Source organism: Euprymna scolopes, chromosome 28 (assembly GCF_053919585.1).
Source record: "Euprymna scolopes isolate OS-2025 chromosome 28, ASM5391958v1, whole genome shotgun sequence".
In the NCBI taxonomy this organism is placed as follows: domain Eukaryota; kingdom Metazoa; phylum Mollusca; class Cephalopoda; order Sepiida; family Sepiolidae; genus Euprymna; species Euprymna scolopes.
In genome coordinates, this window is record NC_136509.1 from 52968361 (window position 1) to 52996132 (window position 27772).

The 27772-nt window shown below is 33.9% G+C and overlaps 1 protein-coding gene across 3 annotated transcripts in view; it reads left to right on the forward strand.

The window, feature by feature from the left end:
- Positions 1 to 10481, forward strand: part of LOC145249623 (putative oligoribonuclease) — a 123596-nt gene extending 113115 nt beyond the window's left edge. For 2 of the 3 annotated variants that reach the window (XR_013863557.1, XR_013863556.1), the window contains exons 5-7: positions 631 to 684; positions 8856 to 9056; positions 10257 to 10481. Coding sequence is in view for 1 of the 3 variants with exons in the window: in XM_080111354.1 (XP_079967480.1) it covers positions 631 to 684; positions 10257 to 10329 (127 nt within the window). In the remaining 2 variants the exon portion in view is untranslated. The remainder of the gene's footprint in view (positions 1 to 630; positions 685 to 8855; positions 9057 to 10256) is intronic. The other variant, XM_080111354.1, reaches the window with a different exon arrangement.
- The last annotated feature ends 17291 nt before the right edge of the window (positions 10482 to 27772 follow it).

Consider the following 27772-nt stretch of genomic DNA (forward strand, 5'->3'; position numbering starts at 1 on the left):
ATTTTATTGGCAATATAAAAAATGACTTGCTACAATTTATTTTAAAAATTACTAAGTCTGGCCTAAACAACTGATGATATAAAACATTTATGAATAATCACCTAAAAAATAAAAATCAACAAAGGGGCTAACATATATTTTTAATTGAAGAATATAATAGTCATCTCCCTTACAACTAAAATTTTATTTCCTTTTCTGTATAAGTTTTAAAAAATGTACAAACAAATAAAAATTCGAAACTAAAATGTTTTCACATGTAAGTACAGTTAATTTCATGATAAAAATAATGAATCTTGCTGAATTTATTTTAATTTTGCTGGATGCACAAAAGGAAACATACAAACGATCACATCATATCCATACATTAATTTCTGTTTTTCTTTTTCAATAATTGCATTATGATTGATATGTATTACACCATGAACAAAAAATAGCTTCTACAAAAAAATGATCTCAACACAAAATGACAAAGCGTAAAATTCTCATACAAATTATTTGTTTTTGGTTGAAATTTTCATCAACAAAAAATATTCTGTTTTCTTTGTTATTTTGCTTTAATAGAATTTTATGTCAAAAAATATTTTTAACTGCAAAAATTTTAATTTCTCCCAACAATTTTTCAAATTTCAGGCGTTGGTATCCACATGTTTTTAGTAAGGCTCCTACCAAAGCACTTTCTCATCGGTATGTGTTTTCATCTAAAGTTAATCTTTTGATTTTCAATAAATTTTTTAGATATTTTTTATGTTTGCCATTAAAAAAAATTTCTGCTTAAATTGCACAAATCCTAAATTCTTTGGATGTATATCAATTAACAGATGAAAATTTCATATTTATCTGAACTGAATAAAATACACTGCAGTCTATATCTGATGTGCCCACCAAGTTTCAATTTTGCATTTCGTATATCTAGTTGTTGTTATCCTTGAATGGTGATAAAACAAAAATTGTTATACTTTCTTGATTTAAACTTGGTGGGGAAGGCAGGCATAGACTTGAATCGTTGCTTACTGACACCCAAATATTTATTGGCTTATCCAAGAATTGTAATCTTTAAAATTGAAGAGTTTTTTTTAAAATTTTATTTATGCTTTATTTTGTTTTATATTTTTATACTTTATATATTTTAAAATTTTATTTATGTATTAATATTTATTTTCTGTTTCATTTTATTATTTTTTCATTTCAATTAACTTACAGAAATTTGATATTTGTCTGAATTAAATAAGATAAACCTGAGTCTATGTTTGACTTTTCCACCAAGTTTCAATCACAAATGTCCAACAGTCTTTGTTTTATTGCCATTCATGTATATGAACAAAAAAACACCTTCAGCGACTTCATCATCTCATCAGTAAAATGGCTTCACATTCACCAGATTTTAATCCTACAGACTTTAATTTGTGAGGTTATCACAAAGATAATGTGTATAAAAACAATCTTTAGAATATTCTTGAACTGCTGAGAGCTATTGCAGCCAAATGACAGCAATGCAATGAGATGATTGTTAACAATTTTGTACACTGTTGTTATCATCGAATAGCAATAAAACGAAAATTGACTGAAACTTTCTTGACTGAAACTTTATAGAATAGTCAGTTATAGACTCATGTTTATGTGCAAAAAATATGGTTGAGTTGAAGAAAGAATTGTAAACTTTGCTAATAATTCCAGGGTGTTATTTCTTTGGTGGTAGGTGTGTGTGGGGGGGGCTGTTACCCTGTATATAAATAAACATAGTATTGGGATCTTGAGTTGAATCAAAGAGAAGATTTAATCGATTTATAAGTTTCCAAAAATTTTTGATTAAAAAAAAAAAGAAAAAAATTACTCTGACTTGTTATGGTGAAGTCCTGAGTTTAATTTTGAACAATGGCAGCAGAACGATTTAGCAAATGAATTGAATCTCACAAGGCCTAAAGAATGGAATGTGAACCATGTCACCAACTTCTATATTAGCCACATGTGTGGAATTAAATAGTTTTAATTTCCAATAACAAAGCATTTTTTATTTAGTATTAGTCAGGGGAGATAACTAAATCTGAGGCGCTTATCTAAAATGTCCACCTTATGAAAAACCAAAAATAAAGAAAAATCTCTATGATGTGCATACCCGTGATGGAAAGAAAATATTATACACCAAAATCATATGAATTGATCAAGTAATTTTATTTTTATAAAGAAATCATTTTTAAACTAATTAGAATTTTTCCAATACTCTCTCTCATTCCCATGTTAAAAATGACTTTCTAAAATCTTGCAAAAGTTTGAATTATTTAAAGTTATCTCCCTTGTTCTTTCAGTTTGTGTTCAATGGGTTGTAACTCATATTTTCACCATAAAATTTGATTATCTTATTTAAAAATAAAATTATTGAATTAATTGACATGATTTTTGGCGTACAATATTTTCTTTCTGTTTAGATAGATTTAAAAATTTTTTTGTTTTTTGTAAGGGATGAATCCTAGACAAACTTCTAATTTAATGTTTGTTTAATAGTGTAAATGTTATGCAAATTTTTTTTTTTCAGAATTGGATTGAGAAGATTTAATAGAAGTCCTCATATTCATACTTATTAGGTAGGAGTCTGGATGTAAAGAGTTCATAAAAAAAAAGTCTGAATATGAGGAGTTATGTCAAAAATTAGAATAAATAACATCAAAATGAAAGTTAACATTTAATTTTTGTTTTTGAAGTAAACAAAAACCAATTTGTAATGCTTATGACAATAACAAAAGAATATAATTTTTATTACAATCCTATGTTACAAATGAAATATTTATTTATGATGCAGTGATATTTCAATTTAATTCTGCAATTCATGCAAATTCCATAAATGTTTTCAATTACTGTTATAAAATGATTCTTCTTACTCTTGGCCCTGTCGGTGGGGCATTAGAATACACCGACTGCCTCCCTGCAGAGGGTAAAAGTCCCTCAATGGGGGTCCTGGATATGACCTTAAACTATATCCAGTGGTGAGGCCCCAGCTTGCGGGCTTTGGGGAGTGTGGAGCCACCCTTTAATTACCATTGCTCCCAAGTCCACTCTGACCTGGAGTGGTAGTACCTGTTAGGGTTCCAACTATGGGTTAAATAGAAACCGACTTGAAAACAACAAATATATTCTATTAAAAATTTTTTCTTCAAAATCTTTGGATTCGGCATTAAATAACCCAAAAAGGGTTGATATGCCGTAAAACAAAAACAACCAACCAAATCTTCTTATTCTTTTAATGTCATTCGTAATTTCTTCCTTATTTCGTTTCTGAATACAAAATGGTAAGATACAAACAACCAGTTTAACAGAGTTTTCTCACTGGTATTTTTGAAGTGATGGATTTTAAAATAAGTTTAGTTATGTGTGATTATTTATAAACAGATAATCAAGAATTTTTACACAAATGGCACGACAATGGTAGATAACAAATTGAGTATTGGATGAATTTTGTAGTTGAATTCATTTATGCTTGAATGGGTTTTGAAATTTCTAAAAATTTTGATTTCAAATGATGTATTTTTCTTTTTTTAGCTTTCTCTATAATACCTTTACTTTATATATCGTTTTAAATTTATCGTTTTTCGCTTTATCTAATCATTTAAATTACAATTGTTTTACAACAATTATGTCTTCTTTTTAGCACATTGAATGCAAAATGACAAAAAAAGCAAATTCCCACAATTTTCTTATTTCAAGTCAAGCTAGGCCAAAAAACTGCTAAAACAGCTAACAATATCAATGGAGCATTTGGCCCAGAAACCACTGCTGAACACACAGCACAATGATGGTTTAAGAAATGTTGTGATGGTGACGAGAGTCTTGAAGATGATGAGTGCAGTGGTTGGCCATCAGATGTTAGCAACGATCAATTAAGAGCCTTAGTTGAAGCCAATTTACGCACAACTATTTGGGAACTTGCTTTTGAATTAGACGTAATATATATGACAATTTCCAACCACTTGACAGAGATTTGAAAGACAAAAAGCTTGATAAATGGGTGCCTCATGAATTGAATGGAACCAAAAGAAACGCCATTATGAATCTTTTCTTCTTTTACACAACAAGAACAACCCGTTTCTCAACTGGGTTGTAACTTGCGATAAAAAGTGAGTTCTTTGCGACAATTGGTGATGCTCAGCTCAGTGATTAGATGCCGATGAAGCTCCACGACACTTCTCGAAACCAGAGTTGCACCAAAAGAAAATAATGCTGACTGTTTGGTGGTCTATGACTGGTCTCATCCATTTCAGTTTTTTTTTTTACTGCATGTGGTGAAGTACTGTCACCAAATGGATGAAATGCATCCAAAACTTTGGCAATAATGCCCAGCATTAGTGAACAGAAAATCCCCAATTCTCAACCACGATAATACCTGACTTCTTGTTGCTAAACCGACCCTGTAGAAATTGAATGAATTGGGCTACAAAGCTCTGCCTCATCTGCCATACGCTCCAAACTTCTCACCTACTGACTACCACTTTTTCAAGCATCTTGATAACTTTCTGCTTCAGAAATGCTTCAAAAACCTAAGCGATATCAAAAACACCTTCAGCAACTTCATCACCACTAGAACGCAAGATTTTTACGTTAATGACATAAATACAAAAGTGTGTTAATTCTGATGCTGCTTATTTCGATCAATAAATTTTTGTTTGAGCCGGGATATATTCTGAATTTAAAAGTTAAAAATTGCAAACTCTTTCTTGTCAACCTGATAAATACGACTTCAATATTTCTGGCATCTATTCTGAGAATTAATCCTGCAACCAGTATAAAAGTGTCATACTGGGATGACTAGCTATTTTGAAATTTTTTACAATTATTACCAGAAAAGATCTGAGGAAATGAGGTCAGTGGCATGAAAACCATGTAAAAATGTAGAGCTAGGAAAAACACATTCACCTAACTCAAAGCCTAAAGACAGAAAGAGGACAAGGTTCGTTGTTGAATCTTGCATATGTGTGTCGTGAGTCTTTTTTGTAGTTCTGAATTAAAAAGTACAATTACTTGTTACTCAGTAATGATGATCAGGGGAGATAACTTGAATATGATTCAAGGGAAATAATTCATGAATATTATGCGCCAACAAAGCTGTCATTTTAGATTGGACTTATTTTATTGAGTGGATTGCTACCAGAAATCACAGATTACTTATCACCATTATGATAATCTTTTTTGTGAGTTCCGATTCATAATGACACATTTCACTTACTGGAAACTTCACCTAACCTCATTATGGAAAAGCATTTCTAAGGGTCTCTACTTACTTGCCTCTCCATGAGGGCAGAGTTAGACACAAGGTCAGTTTTACTGTGAGGAAAATCCAGATGAAAATGGCCACTTTGGACTCAGATAAAAATAAAAAATATCCTCAGTCTAAAAGGATATTCTTCTCTAACCAAAGACAGAAAAGATAAAGCACACCACGAGAACAGACACTACACTTTACTCCAACCCAAAAGGGATTGTTTCTCTCAAAACAACTAAATTCAAAGAAAGATCATTTTTATGTATGAACTGGATTGGAAAAATTTCTGCATAATAAAAAAAAAATAACACCTGTTAATCCAATTAAATCAAATAGATTTGAGGCACCTCAGAATAAACAACTAACAGAACACATTTTGTCTTAACTTTTTTTTTTCTTTTACTTTTTCCATTTTTATCACTTATGATAAATTAAAGATACTTACAATGTAAAATCCAATATTGTTATACCAGCCTTCCTTGAACAGAGGAATTTACACCAATTAGCACTATAAATAGCGCTAGTAATTCCAACACCGGTGAGAGAGATGCGACTGCACTTCAACTGCTAGCCGAGTGCCCAGCAGATATATGCGCTTTCCTATCTTTGTACATTATTGTTAATACACTTGTTCCTTAACCGAACCTCGATTTGATTGTTCTTATTTTCACTGTTGTTCCACGACACAACCGATTGGCAACAAGGAATTGAAACGACCATCACTGCAGAGAATCACCAAAAGTGATTGAAATAAAGATTCGTAAAATCTTTATGGCAGAACACCTTCGTCATTTTAACAGATATTTGGATACGCAAGGATTAACAGCGAATTAATTACTACAATAGTAATTTGTCGACAGGAAAAAACTTGCTACCAAAATCTACAGCAAAAAACGCGAATATTGTTAATTATTTAATAATTGAACACACTTACCAAGTGGTTTAGAAAGGGAAAAAGGGTTCATTTTGTCTTCACCAGAAGCCAATTTTCTACAGTAAGAATTTTCTTCTACAAAGTTAAATGTCCAAAACCAACTATCAAATACTGTGTAAGCTTATCGTTATTTCGATAACATCTAGAATAAAAACAAAAAAACACGCTTGACTTTATCAAGAGAAAAAGAGACAGACCGTGAAAAATAATTATTCGCGTACATCATTTGTGCTTAGCAAACACGTAAAGAATCAAGACATTGTTTTGCAGAAGGCAAAGAGGGTAAAAAAAAAACCCTAAAAGTTTCCCATACGAATTCGTCGGATATTTAAACCGACGGATTATATTTTTGCTACGTAAAAACTCATGCAAATAAAACAAAATGTCAAACAAATGTTATTTTGCTGGATTGTTTCTAGTAAGACTAGAAATATAGTGTTCAACAAATTAAGTTACAAAAGGACTGCTAAACTGTTGTTCTTCAAACAAAAGAATTGAGAAAGAAAACTTGGTTGATTATTTTTTTTTTTTTACTAAGGAATATTTCTTTAATACAAGCGTAAATTGTAAACTGAATTCATATTATGGATGTGAAATTCAAAGATTCACTCTTGGAATTGTTCCAATTCCAGGCAGAGCAAAATCTTGCATTGAAAAAGCAGCAAATTCAACAACAAGTAGAAAGAGAAGAGAGATTTAAACAAGCATTTGAAGAAAAAATGCTTCAACAACAGAAACGCTTTGAGGAAATATTGATGAAAACACAGGAGGAACAAAGAAAAATTCTGGAGGCGTCACAGTTATATAAAGCGGACGATAATCATAACGCATTTTCTCAAACAGCTATTAGGTGGGCCGCTATTAAAAAGTTCAATTATAATCCAGAAGACGATGTCACTTTCATCCAGTACTATAGACGATATGAGGATATTTTTATGTCAGATGGTGGTACCTGGTCAGACGCGAAAAAAGTTAGGCTTTTGCTGAGGAAATTGGGAACAGCCGAGCATACAAAGTTTGTGAATTTTATTCTCCCAAAAAAGACCAGTGAGTTTAGCTTCCAAGAAACAGTTACGCTACTTACAGAACTGTTTTCTGCAAAAATGTCTCTTTTCCATAGGCGATATAAATGTATGAATGTTACTAGAAGAGAGGAAGACGACTACACTACTTATGCAAGTATAGTGAACAAATATTGCGACGGTTTTAAACTGGAGGAATTATCAGCAGATAATTTTAAATGTTTAATATTTGTGCAAGGGCTGGTCTTAAATAAAGATGCTGAAATCAGGCTTTGTGTTTTAAATAAACTCTAAAACAAACCGAATTTAAAACTACAGAACTTAGCGGAAGACTGTGAAAGGTTTATTGTGTTGAAACAAGACAGTCGTGATATAGAAGAAAGCGGAGTGTCACATATTAAAAAGATCCAGCAAAAGACAAATTCGACTTCAAAAAATAACCAGAGAAAGAAACAGGGAAAAGATCCACCTGGACCATGTTGGAGGTGTGGAAATAAACATTGGTACAATGAGTGTCCCTACAAATTCAAACAATGTGACAACTGCTACAAGAAAGAGCATAAAGCATCGCATTGTAGAAAAAAATCTGGTAGAAAGACATCCATTAAACTTATGAAAATTGAACCTGAGGAACAAAATATCTGGAAATATGTAGTGGTCAAAATGTTTAAAAAGAAAGTAAGGCTACAGCTTGATAGTGGGTCTGACATTTCCATTATTAATGTACAGACATGGAAGAGGCTTGGGAGACCCACTATGATTAAATCACATAAAACGGTGAGAAGCGTCAGTAGCAAAAAAACTACCTTCGAAGGAGAATTATTGACAAATATTTTTTTCCAGAACAGGGCCGAAAAAGTAAGAATTTTTGTCATGCAAAAATCAAACCACCTCTTTGGAACTGATCTGTTCGAAAAATTTGGACTATGGAATCTACCTTTAAGCTCATTTTGCCAAAAGGTTGAGAATTTGAATGTGGAGACAGAAAAACTTAAAAGAGAATTATTTTTTTTTTACATGGGGGTCACCATTTATCAAGGCCCGTACAGTAATCAATAAGATAGTATTGTAGTAATCATTAGTATTGGAGATTTGATAGAGTGTCTTACTTAAGGGGGCGGTTTGTCAGGAATTTGTTTATGTTGGATTTGAAGACATCCAGGTTGTAGTCAGGTGGGAAACAGGCAAACGAAAGAGAGTTCCACAGTTGTGCACTTCTGAGAAAGAAGCTTTGCTCATGGAATCTACGTTTGGATTTAGGCACAGTGGGGAAAATTATTGACAGTAGTTTCAACCAGACGGGTGTTTCTCGTGAAAGATTGGCGAGGGGGGACGAGAGATTGCCATGGAAATAACGATAAAACAAAGACAGGCTCGCAACATCTCTTCTGTGGGAGAGAGGCTGCAGGGAAGAGAAAAGGGCATCCCCCACTAAGCCACAAAGTCTATTTTGTACTCTGTCAAGGAAGGATAGGCTGTTTTTAGCAGCTCCTGCCCAGATGTGGCAGCAGTACTCCATCCTTGGACGTACTTGGCTTTTATACAAATAGAGAATTGCATCAGTAGTGAGATATCTTCTGGAGCGGTAGAAGGATCCCACCATTTTCCCAGCGTCCTTGGCAACAGACCTGATGTACGTGTTCCATTGCAGATCAGGAGTAAAGGTCAATCCCAGAAGCTTGTCAAAACATGGAGCCTCCCCAAGACGAGAGCCATCCATTTCAATTGATGCCAGATGGGGATCAGAGCGTTGATGATGTAAAGATAAAAGCTTGGTTTTGGATACATTAAAAGTGACCAGCCACCTTTTTCCCACTGTACCACGTGCTCAAGATCAGAGGAGATCAAATTGGTATGTTTTCAAAATATATTCTTTGATACAATTACTAAAAGAATGCTGTTCTGAGATAGTGTTAGGAGATTAAATCCAATGTCTTACATATAACATTTAATATGTTTTAAAAAATTATTAATAAATATTAATTTGTCACTAAATTTAATGTTTTACAAAAAATATTTTTTAACTATCAAAAAACTATTGGTTCTCCCCTGAATGTGCTGCTGCCATCGCACACAGAAATCACTTTTTCCATAGCTACCAACATAATAGATGTACTGAGATTAAAGCTGCTTTCAGGACTGCCAGCAACCATTATAAAAGAGTAATAAAAAATGCAAGAGCGCTATATGCTCAGTCCGTTAAATCCAAAGTAGCTGAGCAGCGGCTTGGTTCCCACCAGTTCTGGCAAATAGCAAACATTATCTTGAACAGAAGCGTGCGTTCTATCCCAACTATCATCAATGGACCTGAGGTCATCTCGTCAGCATCAGACAAGGCCAGACTATTTGCCAAGAACTTTGCAGCTAATTCTACCCTATGCGACAAAGGCCATCAACTCCCTGTATTTCCTCCTATAACAGACAACATGCTATGCAACATACAAATATCTGTGCATGAAGTCGCCAAGCTAATCAAGAACCTTGATTCCAGTAAAGCAACTGGCCCTGACGGCATTCCAGTTATAGTGCTGAAAAAGATTCAACGAGAACTTGCCCCCATACTTACGAAACTGTTTAAGCGTTGCCTTAAGAAGAAGTGCTTTCCAACACCCTGGAAAACCTCATCAGTATGCCCTGTATTTAAGAATTCAGGTGAAAAGTCATCTCCCTCTCAGCATAGACCAATAAGTCTCCTGTGTGTCATGAGTAAGTTGTTGGAATCCATATTAAATAGAGAAGTAGTCAACCACCTCAACAGAAACAACCTTCTTAGTGACATACAATATAGTTTCTGCTCTGCAAGATCTACAGCCGATGTGCTAACGGTTATATCTCATAAGATTAGTGAATCTCTTGACAAAGGCTTCCTTTCAAGGGCAATTGCTCTTAACATATCGAAGGCCTTCGATAAGGTATGGCATAAGGGCCTACTTCACAAGATTTCCAATTAGAATTACTAATGGAAGATTGGCAAAAATATTTAATTCTAATGAAATAAATCGATAATTGTTTTTGTAGATTAAAAAAATTATATTTTTTATTATCTTTTCAGAGCTGAAGATGATATTCAAGAAAGTATTGAAGAATTGAAATATTACCGGAAAACAATTTTTATGCAAGAGTAAAGGCTTAAAAAATTGTTTCTGTTAAAATCTACTTCATTAAAATTAGTAAAAAATTAATTAAAATCTAAAAAAGATTTTTAATTAGTGTCAAATTGAAATGTAAAACACATTTGAAATTAAAACAAGTTTTATAATAAAATGAATTAAATTAATTTGTTTTTGTTGTCATCTGATCAAATCCATATTTTCCAAACATTTCTTTTCTTGGCAAGGGTGCAAGAATTATTTTCCTTTAAATACAAAAATCTATATATCTATAAAAGTGAGAAAGTGTGTGTGTGTGTGTGTGTGTGTGTGTGTGCATGTGTTTGAAGACAATTCTCAACCTATATACTAAACGAATGTTTGATCTACAGTCTTGAAATTTAGTATATAGAGTATAGAGTATTCAGGCACGTGGAAAACTTTTTAATCGGTTTTGATCCAGAAAAAAAGGGCTGCTAAGGGGTCAAAATTGAAAATTGATGTGTGGGGAGTCATCTGATTTTTATCTGTTTGCTATTTCACGAATGTGCATGCATGAATCGTTCCCGACAGATTCATTATGTTAAAAATAAGTAGATTTGAAATCACTTTTTAAAGATCATGTCAAACTGGCCTAATAGTTATCGTACTTGACTCACTGTCTTTAGGTTTTGGTTTTGATCTCGGTTCAAATTTTTTTTTACTTACAAGAAATGAACTGTTTAAAAAACATAATTCATGCACACATCTCAATTTCTGTATAAATTAAAATATAATATTTATACATATTTTACGACCAGGCAATACTGGGTGGCCAGCTAGTATTCAATATTTTAAAGTATTAATTGGTGGAATGTATCCACCTAGCAAATTAACTTTTTTCATTTTAAAAAAATTTATGATTCTTTAGGTTTTAATATAACCCATAGTTTCTGTTTATGAATATTAATTTATTTTGTAGAAAAATGCTTAGAATTTGAGATCAAAATTTACTTTCTACACCTTTGCTTGTAGGAGAACAGACTTGAATCTCAACGTCTTAATTTAAGTTATAAACAAACCTCCCCTCCTCCACTGTCACACACTATTTTACAGGTAAACAAATTAGATACTTCAATCTAATAATTGCAAAAACAAATAAAAGAATGAATTACTCTATGACCTATCGAAATTTTACAAAAAATTGGAAGGATTTAAACTAGCTTTAACATTCTTATTAATTAAAAAATTAAGTATTCACAGTTATTTAACATTCCTCATCATCCTTGCCTTTCATTCTTCTCCACCCTTCAGTGAGCAGCAATTATTTTTTAAAATATTATTTAAACTATTTAGCTTAAATATTTTTAAAAATCCTATTTTAAAAATATTCTTAGAAAATTTTCATGTATTAAAATATCAAAAAGAACACCAGTTGTTCTACTTTTTTCTTGTGAGATCTGGCCTTTGTCTAAATGTCATGTATGCACATTTCATGTTTGCAAATTTCACGTTGCACATTTCTGCATGTATTATAAACTAGTTAGCCTTTGTTAACTTGCTATTGCTTCACAAAGTGTAGCTTATTGAAGACTTTAAATAATGAACATTTCATTTATAAGTTTCCTGTAAACATGAGACAAAATTGATAAACTTTAACATTTTGGTAATTTTTATACAAATTTATTTATCTTTTAAATAAGACCAAAGAAATCAATTTGCTGGACAATAAAATTGCAAATGAATAACACCAAACATTAATTTATTATAGACTGCTTACAAAATAGTTATGTATCTATGGGTCTTTCCTCTCTGCTATATGTACAGTATTTCTAAATATTAGAATAAAATTTTCATTACTAATGATTACTATATTGTCCAATTTCTACTGTACACTCTTTAACCCTTATCCTTGAGTGGCCTCTTGGCCTTGATAATGTGGTGATGCCTATGTAAAAAAAAAAAAAAATATTATGTTGCATTATTTATTTAAATAACATTAATTCATTTTGATGGTGATATAAAAGTGATAAATGAAAAAAATCTTTAGCATTTATTCATTTAGATTATTGTTGGATAGCCGGGGTCTATATATATATATGTATATATACAGTACAATCATGTTGACACACTGGTTCTCACCAGATCATCAAAGTTAAGCAATGATGAACCTGACCAGTACCAGATGGTAGATTGGAAGGCTAGGCGCTGTATGTACCATGCCGAATCATAGAAATTTCTAAGTTGGTATCTGGGAGTGTATTTAACTCATCGGGCACAAGAAGGTACTCAACGTAATGGTGTATAGGCAACCTGCAGCAAGATGTCTTCCTGAACCTGCATGTCAATTCACAAATAGATGTAGTTAACAACCGTGATACATAAACTTTTATAGATAGCTTTTCTTACAATCAAATAGATAACATCTATGTCTGCTTGTCTCAAACCAAAAAGGGGCACATACCTTCTTATTTGTCCAAACCCTGAAAGAATAAAGATGAATTATATTTTACACAGCCTTTATTCATCTTATGGATTCCCTTTTCGGAGTTTGGCACACTGAGTCTCTTTCTACATTTGCACTGGTTCTTCCTCTTCTGCTTCCAACAGGGTCATTTACATGTCTTCCTGCTAACGTGTTTCTTGCCAACTGATCTTTGCTGACTAACTACCTATTGCATCAGCAAAACCATAATCCAAGGACACAAACAAGTGAGCTCTCACATAAGCCAAAATATGTTTACTTCTAACTAAATTCCACAACTACTCTGAAAATTCCAAAATCGACTTTGTTTATTTTATTTCTGAGTTAAATTCCTGACTAAACATTCTAAATTGTAAATCTACATTTTCCAAAATCTAATTGTTTTATTTTTCTCATAATAATAATCAACAGGTTACTTGGCATTGCCCTAGCATCCTAATATAATACTACCAACGGGGGGTACCCAGCATTGCACAGGGTTTTAGAGGCGTGTAAGCAAAGTAATAACCCTGTTTGAATATAAAAACAAACAATGTTAAAACTATTAAAAAAAAATCGTGAAAAAACAAAAACAATTATAAAAATGAACGTGATGCAATACGAACGGCCCGGCGGTGCCTGGGTGTTTGAAAAATCCCCAAAAAGTTCGAGGGGGGGGGGGCGAACTCTAATCATTGAGGCGGAAGCGCCAAAAATCAAACAAAAAAAATGTGAATTAAGTCAAATGTCAATTCCGCAGTGAAGTTTGTTTTAGTTTAGTTTCAGTAGTCACGCATCACATTCAAATTCTAAATGAATTTATTTGTTTTAATTTTGATTTAAGTGTAAGGCAAGTGAATAAATATTAAAGAATGAATTCTTTGTGTATAAGTAAATGTTAAGTTGAAAGCACTAATAAATAAACGGCATAGTTAGATTTCACGGTTAGAGTCGGTAAAACCGGAAGTAAGAAGCGGTTAGTTCTGCAGGTTGCATCTTACACTAACTAAAAAAGAACAAAAACAAAAATAATATTAATAATCGCGTTTTCTTTTTATTTTTTTTTAAATTTTTATTTTATTATGGGAAAAACAGAAAGCATAAATCAGGGGAAAAAAGATATATAAAACCAAAAAACGGCATAAATAACCTTGTACCATTCCAAACCGGTGTTTCCTCGTACTGTTCCTTATGAACACATCCGCTGTGGTGTAAATGGGAAGCGGGGAAAGGAGGAATCTAATAGAGTGAAAAGATGTTGCAACTTCCATTGAATCTGATCGATTTTGGCAGTGGACTCTCACCGGAAAAAATATAGGAATGTACCATTTCAAGGAACTGTAGAGGTAATAGGTCTAAAGCACATCTCAGATAATGTGCTACAGTTTGTATGCATTACATTTGCATGTAATGCATGATTTTTAATCCTATTAAGGTCAAAGTCGGAGGGGAAAAATGAGTTCATTTTATTTATAGAGAGAAGAAGAGATATTATGTCGGCTTTTCATTTCAGTCAAATTGTGGCAAAGTTCACATTTTACTGCATTCTTAGTATTATTTGATATCTTTTTTTTTTTTTTTTTTTTTACAAAGGCATCACCACATTATCAAGGCCCAGAGGCCACTCAAGGATAAGGGTTAACTCGTTTTCACTCTAAACAAGGTATATTGCTACTTGGACATAAGGGGCTACTATTTGGGATTGTGTCTAGCAAGGGTCTGTGAGGGGAGTTGAGCAGTGAGATGTCTATTCACATAACATTTAAACTTATGCATGTCTATACAGTCAGGGAAGCAGGAAACAGGGAGGGAATTTTAAAATCTAAGAGTCTGAGAGAAAGAAAACTATTAGAGTAGAAACTTTCCAACCTCAAGGAATCTCAACAGTGAAGCAGTGTGATCTTACTGATTGGTCAGGAGTATGTACGTTAAGGGAGCTCAAGTGCTATGAATTCATCAGGGCACATTCGATTAAAATGATTGTAAAAACAGATTGATTACGCAAATTACATAATTTTCCACCAATGATCATCCTATTTTTATCTTGTCACATTTATTGACTAATGCATGCATTAGAAGTAACAATAGTCCTTTTTCCTAGCCTGAAAGGTCCTTAGATTCAGTCACAATCATAGATGACCTGAATCATCCAACAGGGTATTGAGATAACCGCTAGTTGGAACAACAGATGCAAAGAACAAAAATATCAGTTTCAATCTATGGCACACTCACTTTAAAACATTCACAACAAACACTCGCTTAGTTACAACCATTGTCAACAATTTCCTTTACTCTCTATTTGTACCACCTAAAACTAAACAAAAATTCCATGAGCAAAGCTTATTTCCTTGAACTGCCTATCTGTTGAACACAATACCACGAGTCTGCTTTTCAGTTGAATGCAACATAGTCTTTTTCAAGTCTAATGTAAACAAGTACTTGTTGGGCCATCCTCTGAATCAAGTTTTACCCAGTTTCCACCACTACCAATCATTATACTGTTGTATTACCGACCCCCTTACACTGATTAACTCTTATTCTTGATAAGTGGTGACGCCTATGTTAAAAAACAAAAAAAAGAGAAAGAAAAAAAAAGGAAAAACAGACAAAGAACAAAGATAACAAGATCGCCAAAAATTAACAAAAATTATGAGAAATAATCGGCAATCCAATGATATCCATAGAAGACAACTTTGGTGAACAAGCAAATTCTGTCATCTATTTATATCATGCTTAATTACACGAATGCAATGATTGGCTGGTGAAATGACTCGTCTTCATTTGTAGTTGACATGGATTAGAGTCAACTATCCTGACTGTTTAAATTTAAACATTCGGCGATTCATGCCAACTGCTCTCTTCCAACCATAGACACGACACACAAGACAGCAGTGAGGATTGTTATCATAACCAGAGATAATGTGCAATTCATTTACAACAAATGTCAAGCCAAGTCTTGCTTCTCTGATAGCTGAAAAACTGCTCCTGTGGTACCAGTATTCAAGAATTCTAGCAAAGGAATTGGCTTGCTCAATTATCGCCTCATTAGTCTCCCCCCCCCTTTGAGTAATTAATCAATCAAGTACTAGTCCACCATTTTGTAAATGCTAAGCTTCTATAGAATAAGAGACAAAGAAAAGAGAGTCTCATTTTAACATTTAAAAGCAACTTTATTTGTCACCTTCGTTAGTAGCGTGTACAAGAGAGAAACAGGTTTGTAGCTAGAAGTGTTCTTGTGTATAAAGATAGATTTAATATGATGCCAACTTGTTGAAGGAGAAAATAGTTCAGGTTACACATGGTTGTAGCCAGTAGTTGTCAGGATGAAGGAGGCCGGTTAAAGGAGAAAGAAAGAGCAAAGTCTAAAGTGTGATTACGTGTTATAGTGGGTACTAAGAGTGTGTGTCAGTGTATCGCCGAGACCAGTTCTGCAGCATGATAAAGAAAGTTTGTGTGAGTACCTCATGTGGAAATAAGTGGGAGTTTGAAGGTCGCCATGTTGGCTTGTACTCACATTAGCCTGGGGCCAAAGGCCCAAGCAACTGTCTACTGTCAGCGAAAGCCAGGGAGAAAAAGAGGAGGAAGAGTTACCGATTTCACGATTTATGCACTCAGGATGTTTACGGGTTGTAGTGTGCATCTAGTCTAGTATCGACATGAGTGGTCCTTTAGCTTGTAAGGAAAGTTTTTGCATGCACCACATCTTGTGGACAAAGGATTAAAGAGTCCTGCAACATAGATTAGATATCTGACAAGCCTATAGAAAGAGAGAGAAAAGTGTTCAGTGTGTACATGTTGTAGGAACGTGCGTCTGATAGTAGAGACATGGTAGGAAAGAGTACATGTGTGAATCACACATGGAAGCAAGTTTTGAAGAGAGCCATGTTGACTTGTGGTACGCATATCAGCCTGGGACCAAAACCTCCAGGCAGTGTTTGCTGCCAGCCAGCAGGGAGAAGAAGAGGAGGAAGAGTTGCTAATTTCGCTTTTTATGTACTCGGTCACGTGATTGAGAGCCGTGAGAATTAGCTCCTGCCTGTGATTGTAGCAATTTCGACTGCTACACTTCTTTCTGACCTTATGTTCCCTCAATGTACATACTCTTAACTAACCCAAAAAGCAGCAAAATCCCATCTCTTCACTGTTGAGGTCTCTAGATGCCAGAAAGCCTTCTACTCTAATAGTTTCTTTCCTTGGACTGCTAGATTTTGGAATTTCCCATTTCCTGTTTCCCTGACTACTAACCTGCAGAATTTTAAATGTAATATAAACAGACATCTTGCTGCTCAACTCCTCACAGTTCCCTGTTAGACATGATTCCAAATAATAGCCTCCTCTATTTCAAGTGGCAATATGCCTTGTTTGAGGTGAAAAAGACTAAATAAAAAGGTATCTGCATCACTATACCAGCTGTGCTCCCTTAAAAAACAAACCCACTTGGACAATAGCACTATTTTGAATTAAAAATTTTTTTTTTAAATATCATAGAAACCAACTGAGCTGCCCCAAAGTTGTTTTCGAATTCAACATGTAAAAATTATGCTACATCACTTAGAAAACACTTGATCTTTGAAAAGAAGTTTTGAGATGATGCTCAGTGCTATTGCAGAGCGCATATTCCACTTGCAGACGTTCATGAAGGGGGGGGCAGTCTCTCAGTTAGTCTAGTGCAGACAGTGAGATTACCATACCTCGTAAATCAACTGTAACAATGTCTGCAAGTCTAGAATTAGAACAGTAAAGTCACAGTTAGAACTGCAACGGAAAATTTAAATCAGGGACGGATTGAACTCTATGATCACGTGTTAAAAGAATGTTCAAAAGAAAAAAAAACAACTAGTAGGGCAGCATTTCTTTCTTGTTCTGTTCAACCATTATTTTTATATTCAAATTTTTTTTTCGTTCAACCACGCTTTACTTGTTCTGTTTGAATATTTTCCCGTTCAGCCTTATCTGAATTGTTTTGTTAAGCCATTTCTTTTTCATTTGGTTTAAGCATTTATTTGTTCATCTGTTTAAACATGTCTCATTTATTCCGTTCAACAATTTTGATTGTCTTACGTTCAAGACATGTTTGCATCTTTCAATTATTACTTTTTTTCTGTTACACATTTTTTTTATTGCTGCCTTCAATAATGTTTTTCTTGTTCAGTTAAGCCATTTCTTTATTGTTTCGTCCAACAGTATTCCGTTCAACTATCTGTCTCTTGTTTCATTCAAGCATTTCTATATTGTCTCATTCAACACTTCCTTTTTGTATAGTTCATCTATTTATTTTTCCTTTTAAATACTGCTTTCTTTGTCTCGCTCAAAATTTTCTCTCCTGTCCCGTTTTATTATTTTGTTCTTGTTTCGTTCAACTATTTATTTTTATTAAATTTAACCATATTTTCTTGTTTCGTTCAAACATTTATTTTTGGTTGCATTCACCCCCCCTCCCTCAAACATTTATTTTTGGTTACATTCGACCATTTTTTGTTTTGTTTCGTTCAAACATTTCTTTTCCATTCAACAATGTCTTTCTTCTTCTGTTCAAACAATTTTTCTTATTTTGTTTAAGCATCTGTTTCCTTCTTCGTTCAACCACCTGTTTCTTATTCTGTTCAAGCATTTCTATCATGTCTCGTTTCATTCAGGCATTTATTCTCGTTTCCTTCATTTATTTCTTTTTAATATTGTTCAGTCATTTCTTTCTGGTTTCATTCAACTATTTCGTTTTGATTTTCTTCAATCATTTCCTTTTAATTTTTGTTCAACAATTCCTTTCTTGTTTTCGTTCAACTATTTCTTTTTAATATTATTTAGCCATTTTTTTTATTGTTTCGTTCAATCATTTCTTTTTAATATTGTTCAATCATTTCTTTATTGTTTCATTTAACTATTTCTTTTAATTTTGTTCAGCCATTTTTTATTGTTTTGACAATCATTTCTTTTTAATTTTGTTCAATCATTTCTTTCTTGTCTTATTCAGCATTTCTTTTTAATTTTGTTCAACCATTTCTTTCTTATTTTATTCAACTATTTCTTTTTAATTTTGTTCAGCTATTTATTCCTTATTTCATTCAATCTTTTTAAAAAAATTTGTTCAACCATTTCTTTCTTGTTGCGTTCTACAATTTATTTTTTTTTATTTCGTTCAGTCATTTCTCTGTTGTTTTGTTCAGCCATTTCTTTTTAATTTTGTTCAACCATTTTTATCTTGTCTCGTTTAGTCATTTCTTTAGGTTTTTTGTTTTGTACAACCATTTCTTTCCTTTTTGTTCAAAAATTTCTTACTTATTCGATCCAATTTCTTTTATTTGTTCCATTAAAGTGTTTTTTTTTCTGTTCAAGCATTATTTACCAGTTCAATTCATGCACTTCTTTTTCATCTCGTTAAACCATTCATTCTTATTACCTTCAACTATTTCTCATTCCTCTAGTTAAACCATTTCTTTCTATTTCAATCAAGCATTTCTTAATTATTTTGTTCTTTCCTGTTCTATTCAATAATTCATCACTACTTTTTTCAAATATTTTTTTATTTTATTCAATAATTCATCACTACTTTTTTCAAATATTTTTTTAATTTTATTCAACTATTTCTTTCATGTTCAAATATTTTGTTCTGTTAAATTCTTTTCAGTTTAGAAATTTCTTTAGTATTTCATTCAACGATCCCATTTTCGTTCTATTAAACTAGTTCTTATTTGCTCCATTCAATTATTTCTTCTTTGTTCCGTTTAAATGTATATTTTTGTCTAACAATTTCTTTCTTGTTCCGTTCAACATTTTCTTTCGTACATCTTACATCTATTTCTTTCTAGTTTCATTCAATTATATCTTTTTTATTCCGTTCAACTATTTCTTTTCTTTTTCTGTTCAACTATTTTTTGAGCCCTGCCAACCTTTTTATTCTGGTTCCGTTCAACTATTTCTATATTGTTCAGTTCAATACTTTTTCTTCCGTCTTTTTCTAATATCTTCTTGCATCCAGTGCCGTGCTTCTTAGCCTTACGGTCTCTCTACCCACAAAATACAACTTGCGCCGCCCCCCATACTGAACTCACAATAAATGGTACTTCAACAAAATAACATACTTTCGAAATGCAGATATTCTGTGATCACGAAAAAGTTGAAGAAATCGCAAAATTGATGTTTTAAAGCTATACATTACGAATGTTCGCCCAACTTTTAGCTACTTTTGGTATTTCCTAACTATTTTTTAAAGCTATTTCAGTGAGTTTTGATTCTCAATCCTCTACAAGCTTTTTAAAGTAATTTTCAAAAAGTTTAAACCCACATTTCAAAAGTATTTTGCTACAGAAAATTTAATGTACTATCAAAAATTAGACTTCAGGAGTTTATTTGAAAAATGAAGAGGAAATGCCAGAAAGTGTTGGCTTAGAGGGAGAAAGAAAAAACGAATTAAATCAAAACAGCAATAGTAACGAAATATTGCTAAAAAAGTAACCACGTTATTTTAAAATGGCACTATGTAGGAGAACGTCATTAAGTGCTAAAATATCCCTACACTTCACTTAGATGTGATACATAAAAGTTTATAAGTTCTAGTTTTTTTTTTTTTCTGATGCAACTTTTGGTGCTAGCTTGAATTTACCCCAAAACAACAAAATTTATCTCAGAATTATCTCCCTGATTAAAATATTTTACGTCAAAGATAATTTATGCACTGCAACCTTATGTAACTCACTTGGATGGTAAATAATAAAAAGTCAAATATGTCTTTTAGGTGTGTGTTAATTTGTATTCTCTTGGATGGTAAATAAAAAAAAAAAGCAGCTAAATATATTTTTATATTTTATCTTTTTATGTTATTTGTATATGTGTTGTGTACTGAAATGAGTGTGAGTACTTAAATTAACAGTTCATGAAATATAAAAAAGGTTGTATAAATATTTACAAGAATGTGCATATGTAAAATAAGCATACTTTCGATGAAAATTCCTTGAAAAGGGTATTAAAACAGATTTTCAATCACGCAAAATGTTTGTGCATGCTGAAGTAACAAATGAAGGAAGCTTCAGTAAGAGTCGAAATAAATAAGATTTTGCCAGAAATGAAAATAGAATTGAAAAAAAAAAAATGTGTGTTTCTGCCAACCTTATAATTAAAATTTCACTTTTCTGGCTTTCTATGGCAAACTGCTGTACTAAATTCTCCATATCAATTTCTTGGCTTTGTTCATATTCAATGCTGATGATAAGTTCTGAAGAAATATTTTAATTAGTTTCAATTTACATAAACTGCGCTGACAGGATGCCACTGTAACTGGTAATATGATTACAGGTCTGAGTACAACAGGTATGTTTGGATATAAAGCGACAATTGAATGTTTCGTTATATAATTTACACATTCAATAGTGGAAAATATAAAACACTTCTTTCTGTCCATGAAGTTAACAAAATTAATAATCTCTTTTTCAAGTTTCTCACAATCAATATCGCCCTCTCCAACACCTTTTACCAAAGTAGCGCAGCATGGCAGCAATATGTTCGAGGTTATTGCAGTGTTCATGTTACTTACACCACATAAAAAACCCATACTTTGATTTAAAATCATTCATGTTTTCAAACCGTTCCTGAAGACTTTGTGAAATTGTATTCATGAGTGGATAGAAAAATTCTCGGCAAAATGCTTCTCCACAATTCTGACTCATCTGCCGATTTGTATTTGAAGAGACATTTTTTTTCTTTTTCTTGGTTCTAGATAGGTACAATCCACTGCAAGCTCATCAGCTAATTCTCTTGCTTTGACTTCGACTACTTGTGAAACAAATGACATGTAAGCCTCGAGTTGAGAAATCTGATCATCAATGCATACTAAAAGACTCTGTAGAACTTTACTTATTTACTGTTTATTTGAAGCAGCAAGTCATGCCAGGTAATCAAACAAACAAGGAAACATCAGTTCCTGATTTTAGTGGCTAAAATTCGACATTCTGTGCTGATAAATTCATCTCGACTATCCAAAGACGTTTCTGTTGTCTGAAAATACAATAACAGCTTCCAATATTACTTCCCATCTTGTGTCCGGAAGGCTTTTAACTGTAAGGTGGGTCACGTGATTCTTCAGAATAGCCCATTGTACATACATTGCAGATAGTGAAAGGAAGAAATGGAAGTAACTAACGACCTTGTCACATAAGCAATTACCAGATGAAGTCAATGACTGGCATGTATACAGCTTTTTTATTACTTCCAAAAAACGTGCCTGCACGCCATGATTTCATCCTCGCATGTTGGATCTGCTATTGTACTCCTGGCCACGACAGTCTTCTATAGCAATGCCATACTTGGACAGGAAGTTGATTATGCTGTTGTTACGATACGCCTCTCGATGATTCCAACTTTGGAATTTATTTCCGAATACATATCGTGTTAAGAAAAGAAAAATGTAATATGCTGGCCGTGGAATGTTACGCCCCAAATGACAAGGTAATCCAAGGTTCTTTAATCAGTAGCGCCCAGAGCACAATTCAGTAAAACAAGAAAAAAATGACCGGACGTAACAACAAGATTATATACATATTTATATATACATCAACTAGTTTATTGTAAATAAAATGTCATAAACACAAAACAAAACAGAATGTAATGTCCCAACAGGTCAAAACAAAACGGGGCAAATGAAGAAAGTCAGCAAGTTTACCAATATCTTTCTTTTTCTTTTCTTTATATTATATCTCCAAATTGAGTTTATTCGGGCGCGTGGTGAAATTGATGATTTCTCTGCATGTTACGGCGTTTGAATTCAGAATGCTTTTTTAAATATTTTCTGCCCCATGTTGTTTCATTTGCACGCCAACTCTATTTCAAATTTCTTGCTTTCTCTCTGTCTCTGTTTCTGTCTGTCTGTATCTCTGTCTGTCTCTCTGTCTCTCTTGTCTCTCTCTCTCTCTCTATCTTTAGGAAAGAAGAACGAATATGGGGGATGGTAAGGGGATAAAGAAATATGTGACGTGACAAAGGGGATGGAGGGGTTATTTGTCTGTGTCATTTCCACTAACGTTTAAAGCGTGGGCGTCTGAATGACTCGCTTTTCGTTAATCGAATAAAATCTAATCCAAATTTCATCATTTTTCCTTCAGCAAGACTAAGGGGTGTGTGGGGGGGGTGATGGGTGATGGGTGATGGGTGTGTGGGGTCGATTTATGTCTGAGTTGTTTTTCCGGTCGAGTTTAAATTGTCGTTTTAAATTAACGGTCACCTGTCCATTCACTCAGCCATTAAAAAGTAAAAGGATTGAATCTACTTTAACGCATTATAGCTGATGCGGGCTCGTGCGTCACTATCCTAATAATTATTTGAATGTTTTTTTTTCATTACAATAGATCTGCCCCAAAACTGGGAGCCTTGCGAGTTCCCAGGACCTTGTAGTCCCTAAGTTCTACCCCCTCCACCTGTAGTTGCGAGGTTTGCGGTGGACTTTAAGCACGACCCTACTTGCACCGTTCAGCTATTTCTTTCTTGTTCGTTTGTTTCAACGAAATAAGAATTAAACATAATTTTTATTTCGTTGAAACATTTTTCTTGTTCCACTTAGCATTTTCTTTCTTGCATCCAACTATTTCTTTCTTGTTTGATTAAATCATTTCTTACATTTTCCGTTGAACTACTGCTTTCTTATTCCGTTCAAACATTTATCTTTTTTGCGTTCAACTATTTCTTTCTTGTTTGATTAAATCATTTCTTACATTTTCCGTTGAACTACTGCTTTCTTATTCCGTTTAAACATTTATCTTTTTTGCGTTCAACTATTTCTTTCTTGTTTGATTAAATCATTTCTTACATTTTCCGTTGAACTACTGCTTTCTTATTCCGTTTAAACATTTATCTTTTTTGCGTTCAACTATTTCTTTCTTGTTTGATTAAATCATTTCTTACATTTTCCGTTGAACTACTGCTTTCTTATTCCGTTTAAACATTTATCTTTTTTGTGTTCAACTATTTCTTTCTTGTTTGATTAAATCATTTCTTACATTTTCCGTTGAACTACTGCTTTCTTATTTCGTTTAAACATTTATCTTTTTTGCGTTCAACTATTTCTTTCTTGTTTGATTAAATCATTTCTTACATTTTCCGTTGAACTACTGCTTTCTTATTCCGTTTAAACATTTATCTTTTTTGCGTTCAACTATTTATTTCTTGCTCTATTCCACAATTTCCTTTTTATTCCATTCAAGCCTTTCTTCTTTCGTTTACCTATTTCTTTCTCATGCCATTAAACTATTTCTTCATCCTTGCATTTAAAGCGTTTTTCTTGGTTCGTTAAAATATCTATGTCCTTCTTATGTTGCGTTCAACTATTTATTTCTTGTTTTCTCCAAGCATTTCTTTCTGTAACTTGTAAAACATTTTTTGCATTAAACGATTCCTTTCGTTTTGTTTTTCTTTTACAAAGCAGTTGCCACTTATCAAGGCCTGAAGTTCAACAGAGAATAAGAGTTAATGAGTGTAAGGTCGTTGGTGAGACAACAGAGTAATGATCAGTAATGGTGGAAATTGGATAGGAATTGATTATTCAAGAAGACGGCTCAACAAGAACTTGTTTACATTGAACTTGAGTAAGGGAAATTGTTGACAGTGGTTGTAGCTAGGCGAGTGTTTGCTGTGAATGTTTTAAAGTGAGTGTACCATTGATTGAAACTGATATTTTTGTTCTTTGCGGTTGTTGTTCGCACTAGCAGTTATCTCAATACCCTGTTGGATGGTTCAGGTCATCTATTCCACTTAATGGTTGTGGATAAGCACTGAATCTAAGGACCTTTCAGCCTAGAAAAAGGGACTATTGTTACTACTAATGCATTAGTCAATAAATGTGACAGAATAAGAATAGGATGACCATTGGTGAAAAGCAACTCTATGGTATATGTGACGAGCATGCACGGAAGCATTCAAGAATTGGATGCTAATGTTTAAGTTGGGCTTACCTATGGCGAAAATGAATTCGTCCAAAGGCTATAAAAAAAGCCAATAACAATCGTTCAGCAAGGTTGTGCTGGTAACGTGTCGTGTTGAGTCATTGCGTTCAGGATCATGTCGAATCGTTGGAGGTGTTCAGACTCAAATCAATGGAGTTGTTCAGAATTGTGTCATGTCGTGTTGAATCATCGGCAGTGTTTGGATTTGAATTGACGGAGTTGTTCGGAATCGTGTACTGTTGAATCATCGGAGGCGTTCAGGTTCGAATTGATGGAGTTGTTCAGGATGGTGTTGGGCAAAAATTTTCAGAATCGTGCTGTGAGATTTTTTTTGTTCTCTTTTCCCTCGTGAAGCAACAGTATAGAGTTCCACAGGTGAGCAGTTCTAGAAAGGAAACTCCACCTCAGCAGAAATAACTTTCTTAGTGACACACAATATGGTTTCCGTTCTGCAAGATCTACTGCAGATGTGCTAACGGTTATATCTTACAGGATTAGTGAATCTCTTGACAAAGGCTTCCTTTCTAGGGCAATTGCTCTTGACATATCAAAGGCCTTCGACAAGGTATGGCATAAGGGCCTACTTCACAAGATTTCCAGCTATGGTAGAACTGGAAATGTTTTCTCAATCATTAAATCATTTCTCTCCGATAGGCTCATAAGAGTAGTGGTCGATGGACAAAAATCAGAGGCCTGAAGTATTAATGCTGGAGTCCCTCAAGGGTCAATCCTGGGCCCAACTCTCTTCCTGATCTACATCAATGATCTCCCTAAATACATACTTAAATCATTCGTTGACATCTATGCTGATGACACGACCATCTACGGCAACACATCAAAGGCTGTAAATAACAAAGTTCGCTCAAGCGCGTGGTTCAATGGGGGAAGAAGTGGCTGGTTACCTTTAATGCATCTAAAATCAAACTCCTATCTTTACATCATCAACTCTCTGATCCCCATCTGGCATCAATTGAAATGGATGGCTCTCATCTAGGAGAAACCCCATGTTTTGACAAGCTTCTGGGTTTGTCCTTTACTCCTGATCTGAAATGGAACACGTACATCAAGTCTGTTGCCAAGGTCGCTGGAAAGATGGTAGGATCCTTCTACCGCTCCAGAAGATATCTCACTACTGATGCAATTCTCTATCTATATAAAAGCCAAGTACGTCCAAGGATGGAATACTGCTGCCATATCTGGGCAGGAGCTGCTAAAAACAGCCTATCCTGCCTTGACAGAGTACAAAATAGACTTCGTGGCTTAGTGGGGGATACCCTTTTCTCTTCCCTGCAACCTCTCTCCCACAGAAGAGACGTTGCAAGCCTATCCTTGTTTTATCGTTATTTCCATGGCAGGTGCTCGACTGAACTCCAATCTCTGGTCCTCCCTCGCCAATCTTTCACGAAAAACACTCGTCTAGCTGAATCCACTGTCAAAAATTTTCCCCACTCTTTATCTGTGCCTAAATCAAAACGTAGATTCCATGAATAAAGCTTCTTTCTTAGAACTGCACGCCTGTGGAACTTTGTTCCGTCTGCCTGCTTCCCACCTGATTACAACCTGGATGTCTTCAAGTCCAATGTAAACAAATTCCTAATGAACCGCCCCCTTAAGTAAACACTTCTTTAAATCTCCACACTAACATACTGTACTTGCAATAACCCTTATCCCTGAGTGGCTTCCGGGCCTTGATGAGTGGTGACCACCGTGTAAAAAAAAAAAAAAAAATGGAATTTGCATTTAGTTTTAGGCATAAAAAGTAGAGGAAATTATTGACAGTAGTTGAAACTAGATAGGTATTTGTTGTGAATATTTTGCAGAGCGAGAGGACTATAGATTGAAGCTCACTTGAGCACCTAGCCTATTATGGCCGACTGTAATATAGTATGAATGTACATATGTAAAGACATGCAAGATGATGTCACCGGTAAAGAAAAATAGACTATCAAAAACGAGAAAGAGAATGATCACGAGAGAGATGTGGATTACGTTCGCGATCACGTGCAAGGCCTGAAGGATTCTCAAGAAGACGATCATGTGAGAGACGCAACAGGAGTAAAGAGAGAATGGGGAAATAAATGTTATTGCTACAAAGAATAAGTAAGTTAGAGTTATTTCCTATTCTTTGTCTTGTCTCATTTGTGGCTGAAACTGGACATAATGTATGTTGGTTCCCAGACAACGTTACACGACTCTTATAGTATGCTTTATGTTCCTGATTTTTTTCATCTTGAATGTTATTCTCACGTTTCAGCCGATGTAACCACCATCTGCAAGAACCCATGGTGAAACATAAAATACTAAATAAAATTCAGTTCTAAGTGATCGTCTTCTGAAGATTAAAGGCTCAATCCTCAGTGCCGGCAATACAAAGAATACAATTTCAAATGTCTTAAGATTTCTATCCGGTCATGGCTGACAGAACAAAAGCTTGCTACCTTCTTTGATTAAATAAAGAGTTCCATTCGAAATTCCATACAAATATCCAAATTCAACAGAAATATGTATAAGAAAGAAGAAGGTCGGAGCTTATATCGGTCGACACGTTGTTAGAATAATACTCAAGTTAAGGACGGCCGTTTGAATAATCCAAATACTACAATTAAAATGGTCTTCACACGAAAAGGGAAACTAAATCTTTTTATAAAAAGCAACAAAAGGTATTTATGTATATTATCTGCACTGTAGGTTGATAAAACTTAAGACAGTGTCAAAGTGAATAAAGGAATTAAGTAAGAAATTTCGTTGCTTGCCGGTTTTTTTTTTTTTTTTCTTTTTCAAGTTCTATTTCGTCCCATGGAGAATGGCCTTGCTTAGTTGTTCGGTGAATGAAGGCAGGAGGGGAGAGGTTTTATTTTGTGGCTTCCAGAATCTCGGCGGCGGGTGTGTGTGTATGTGTGTGAAGTAGTCCTTCAAGAGACAGCTGAAATTAATATACCTTGGAAACTGATTAATCACTGTGTGACCAAATTATCTAACAGGAACTGTTCCTCTAGGTGTGTCAGACATTTCGTGAAAAATAGTGAATAATTCCACCCCGTCTTTCTAAGCTTATAAATCCTCGAAAAATGTAATTCAAGCCTTAATTTTTTTTTCAATTAAAAGGAGCAAG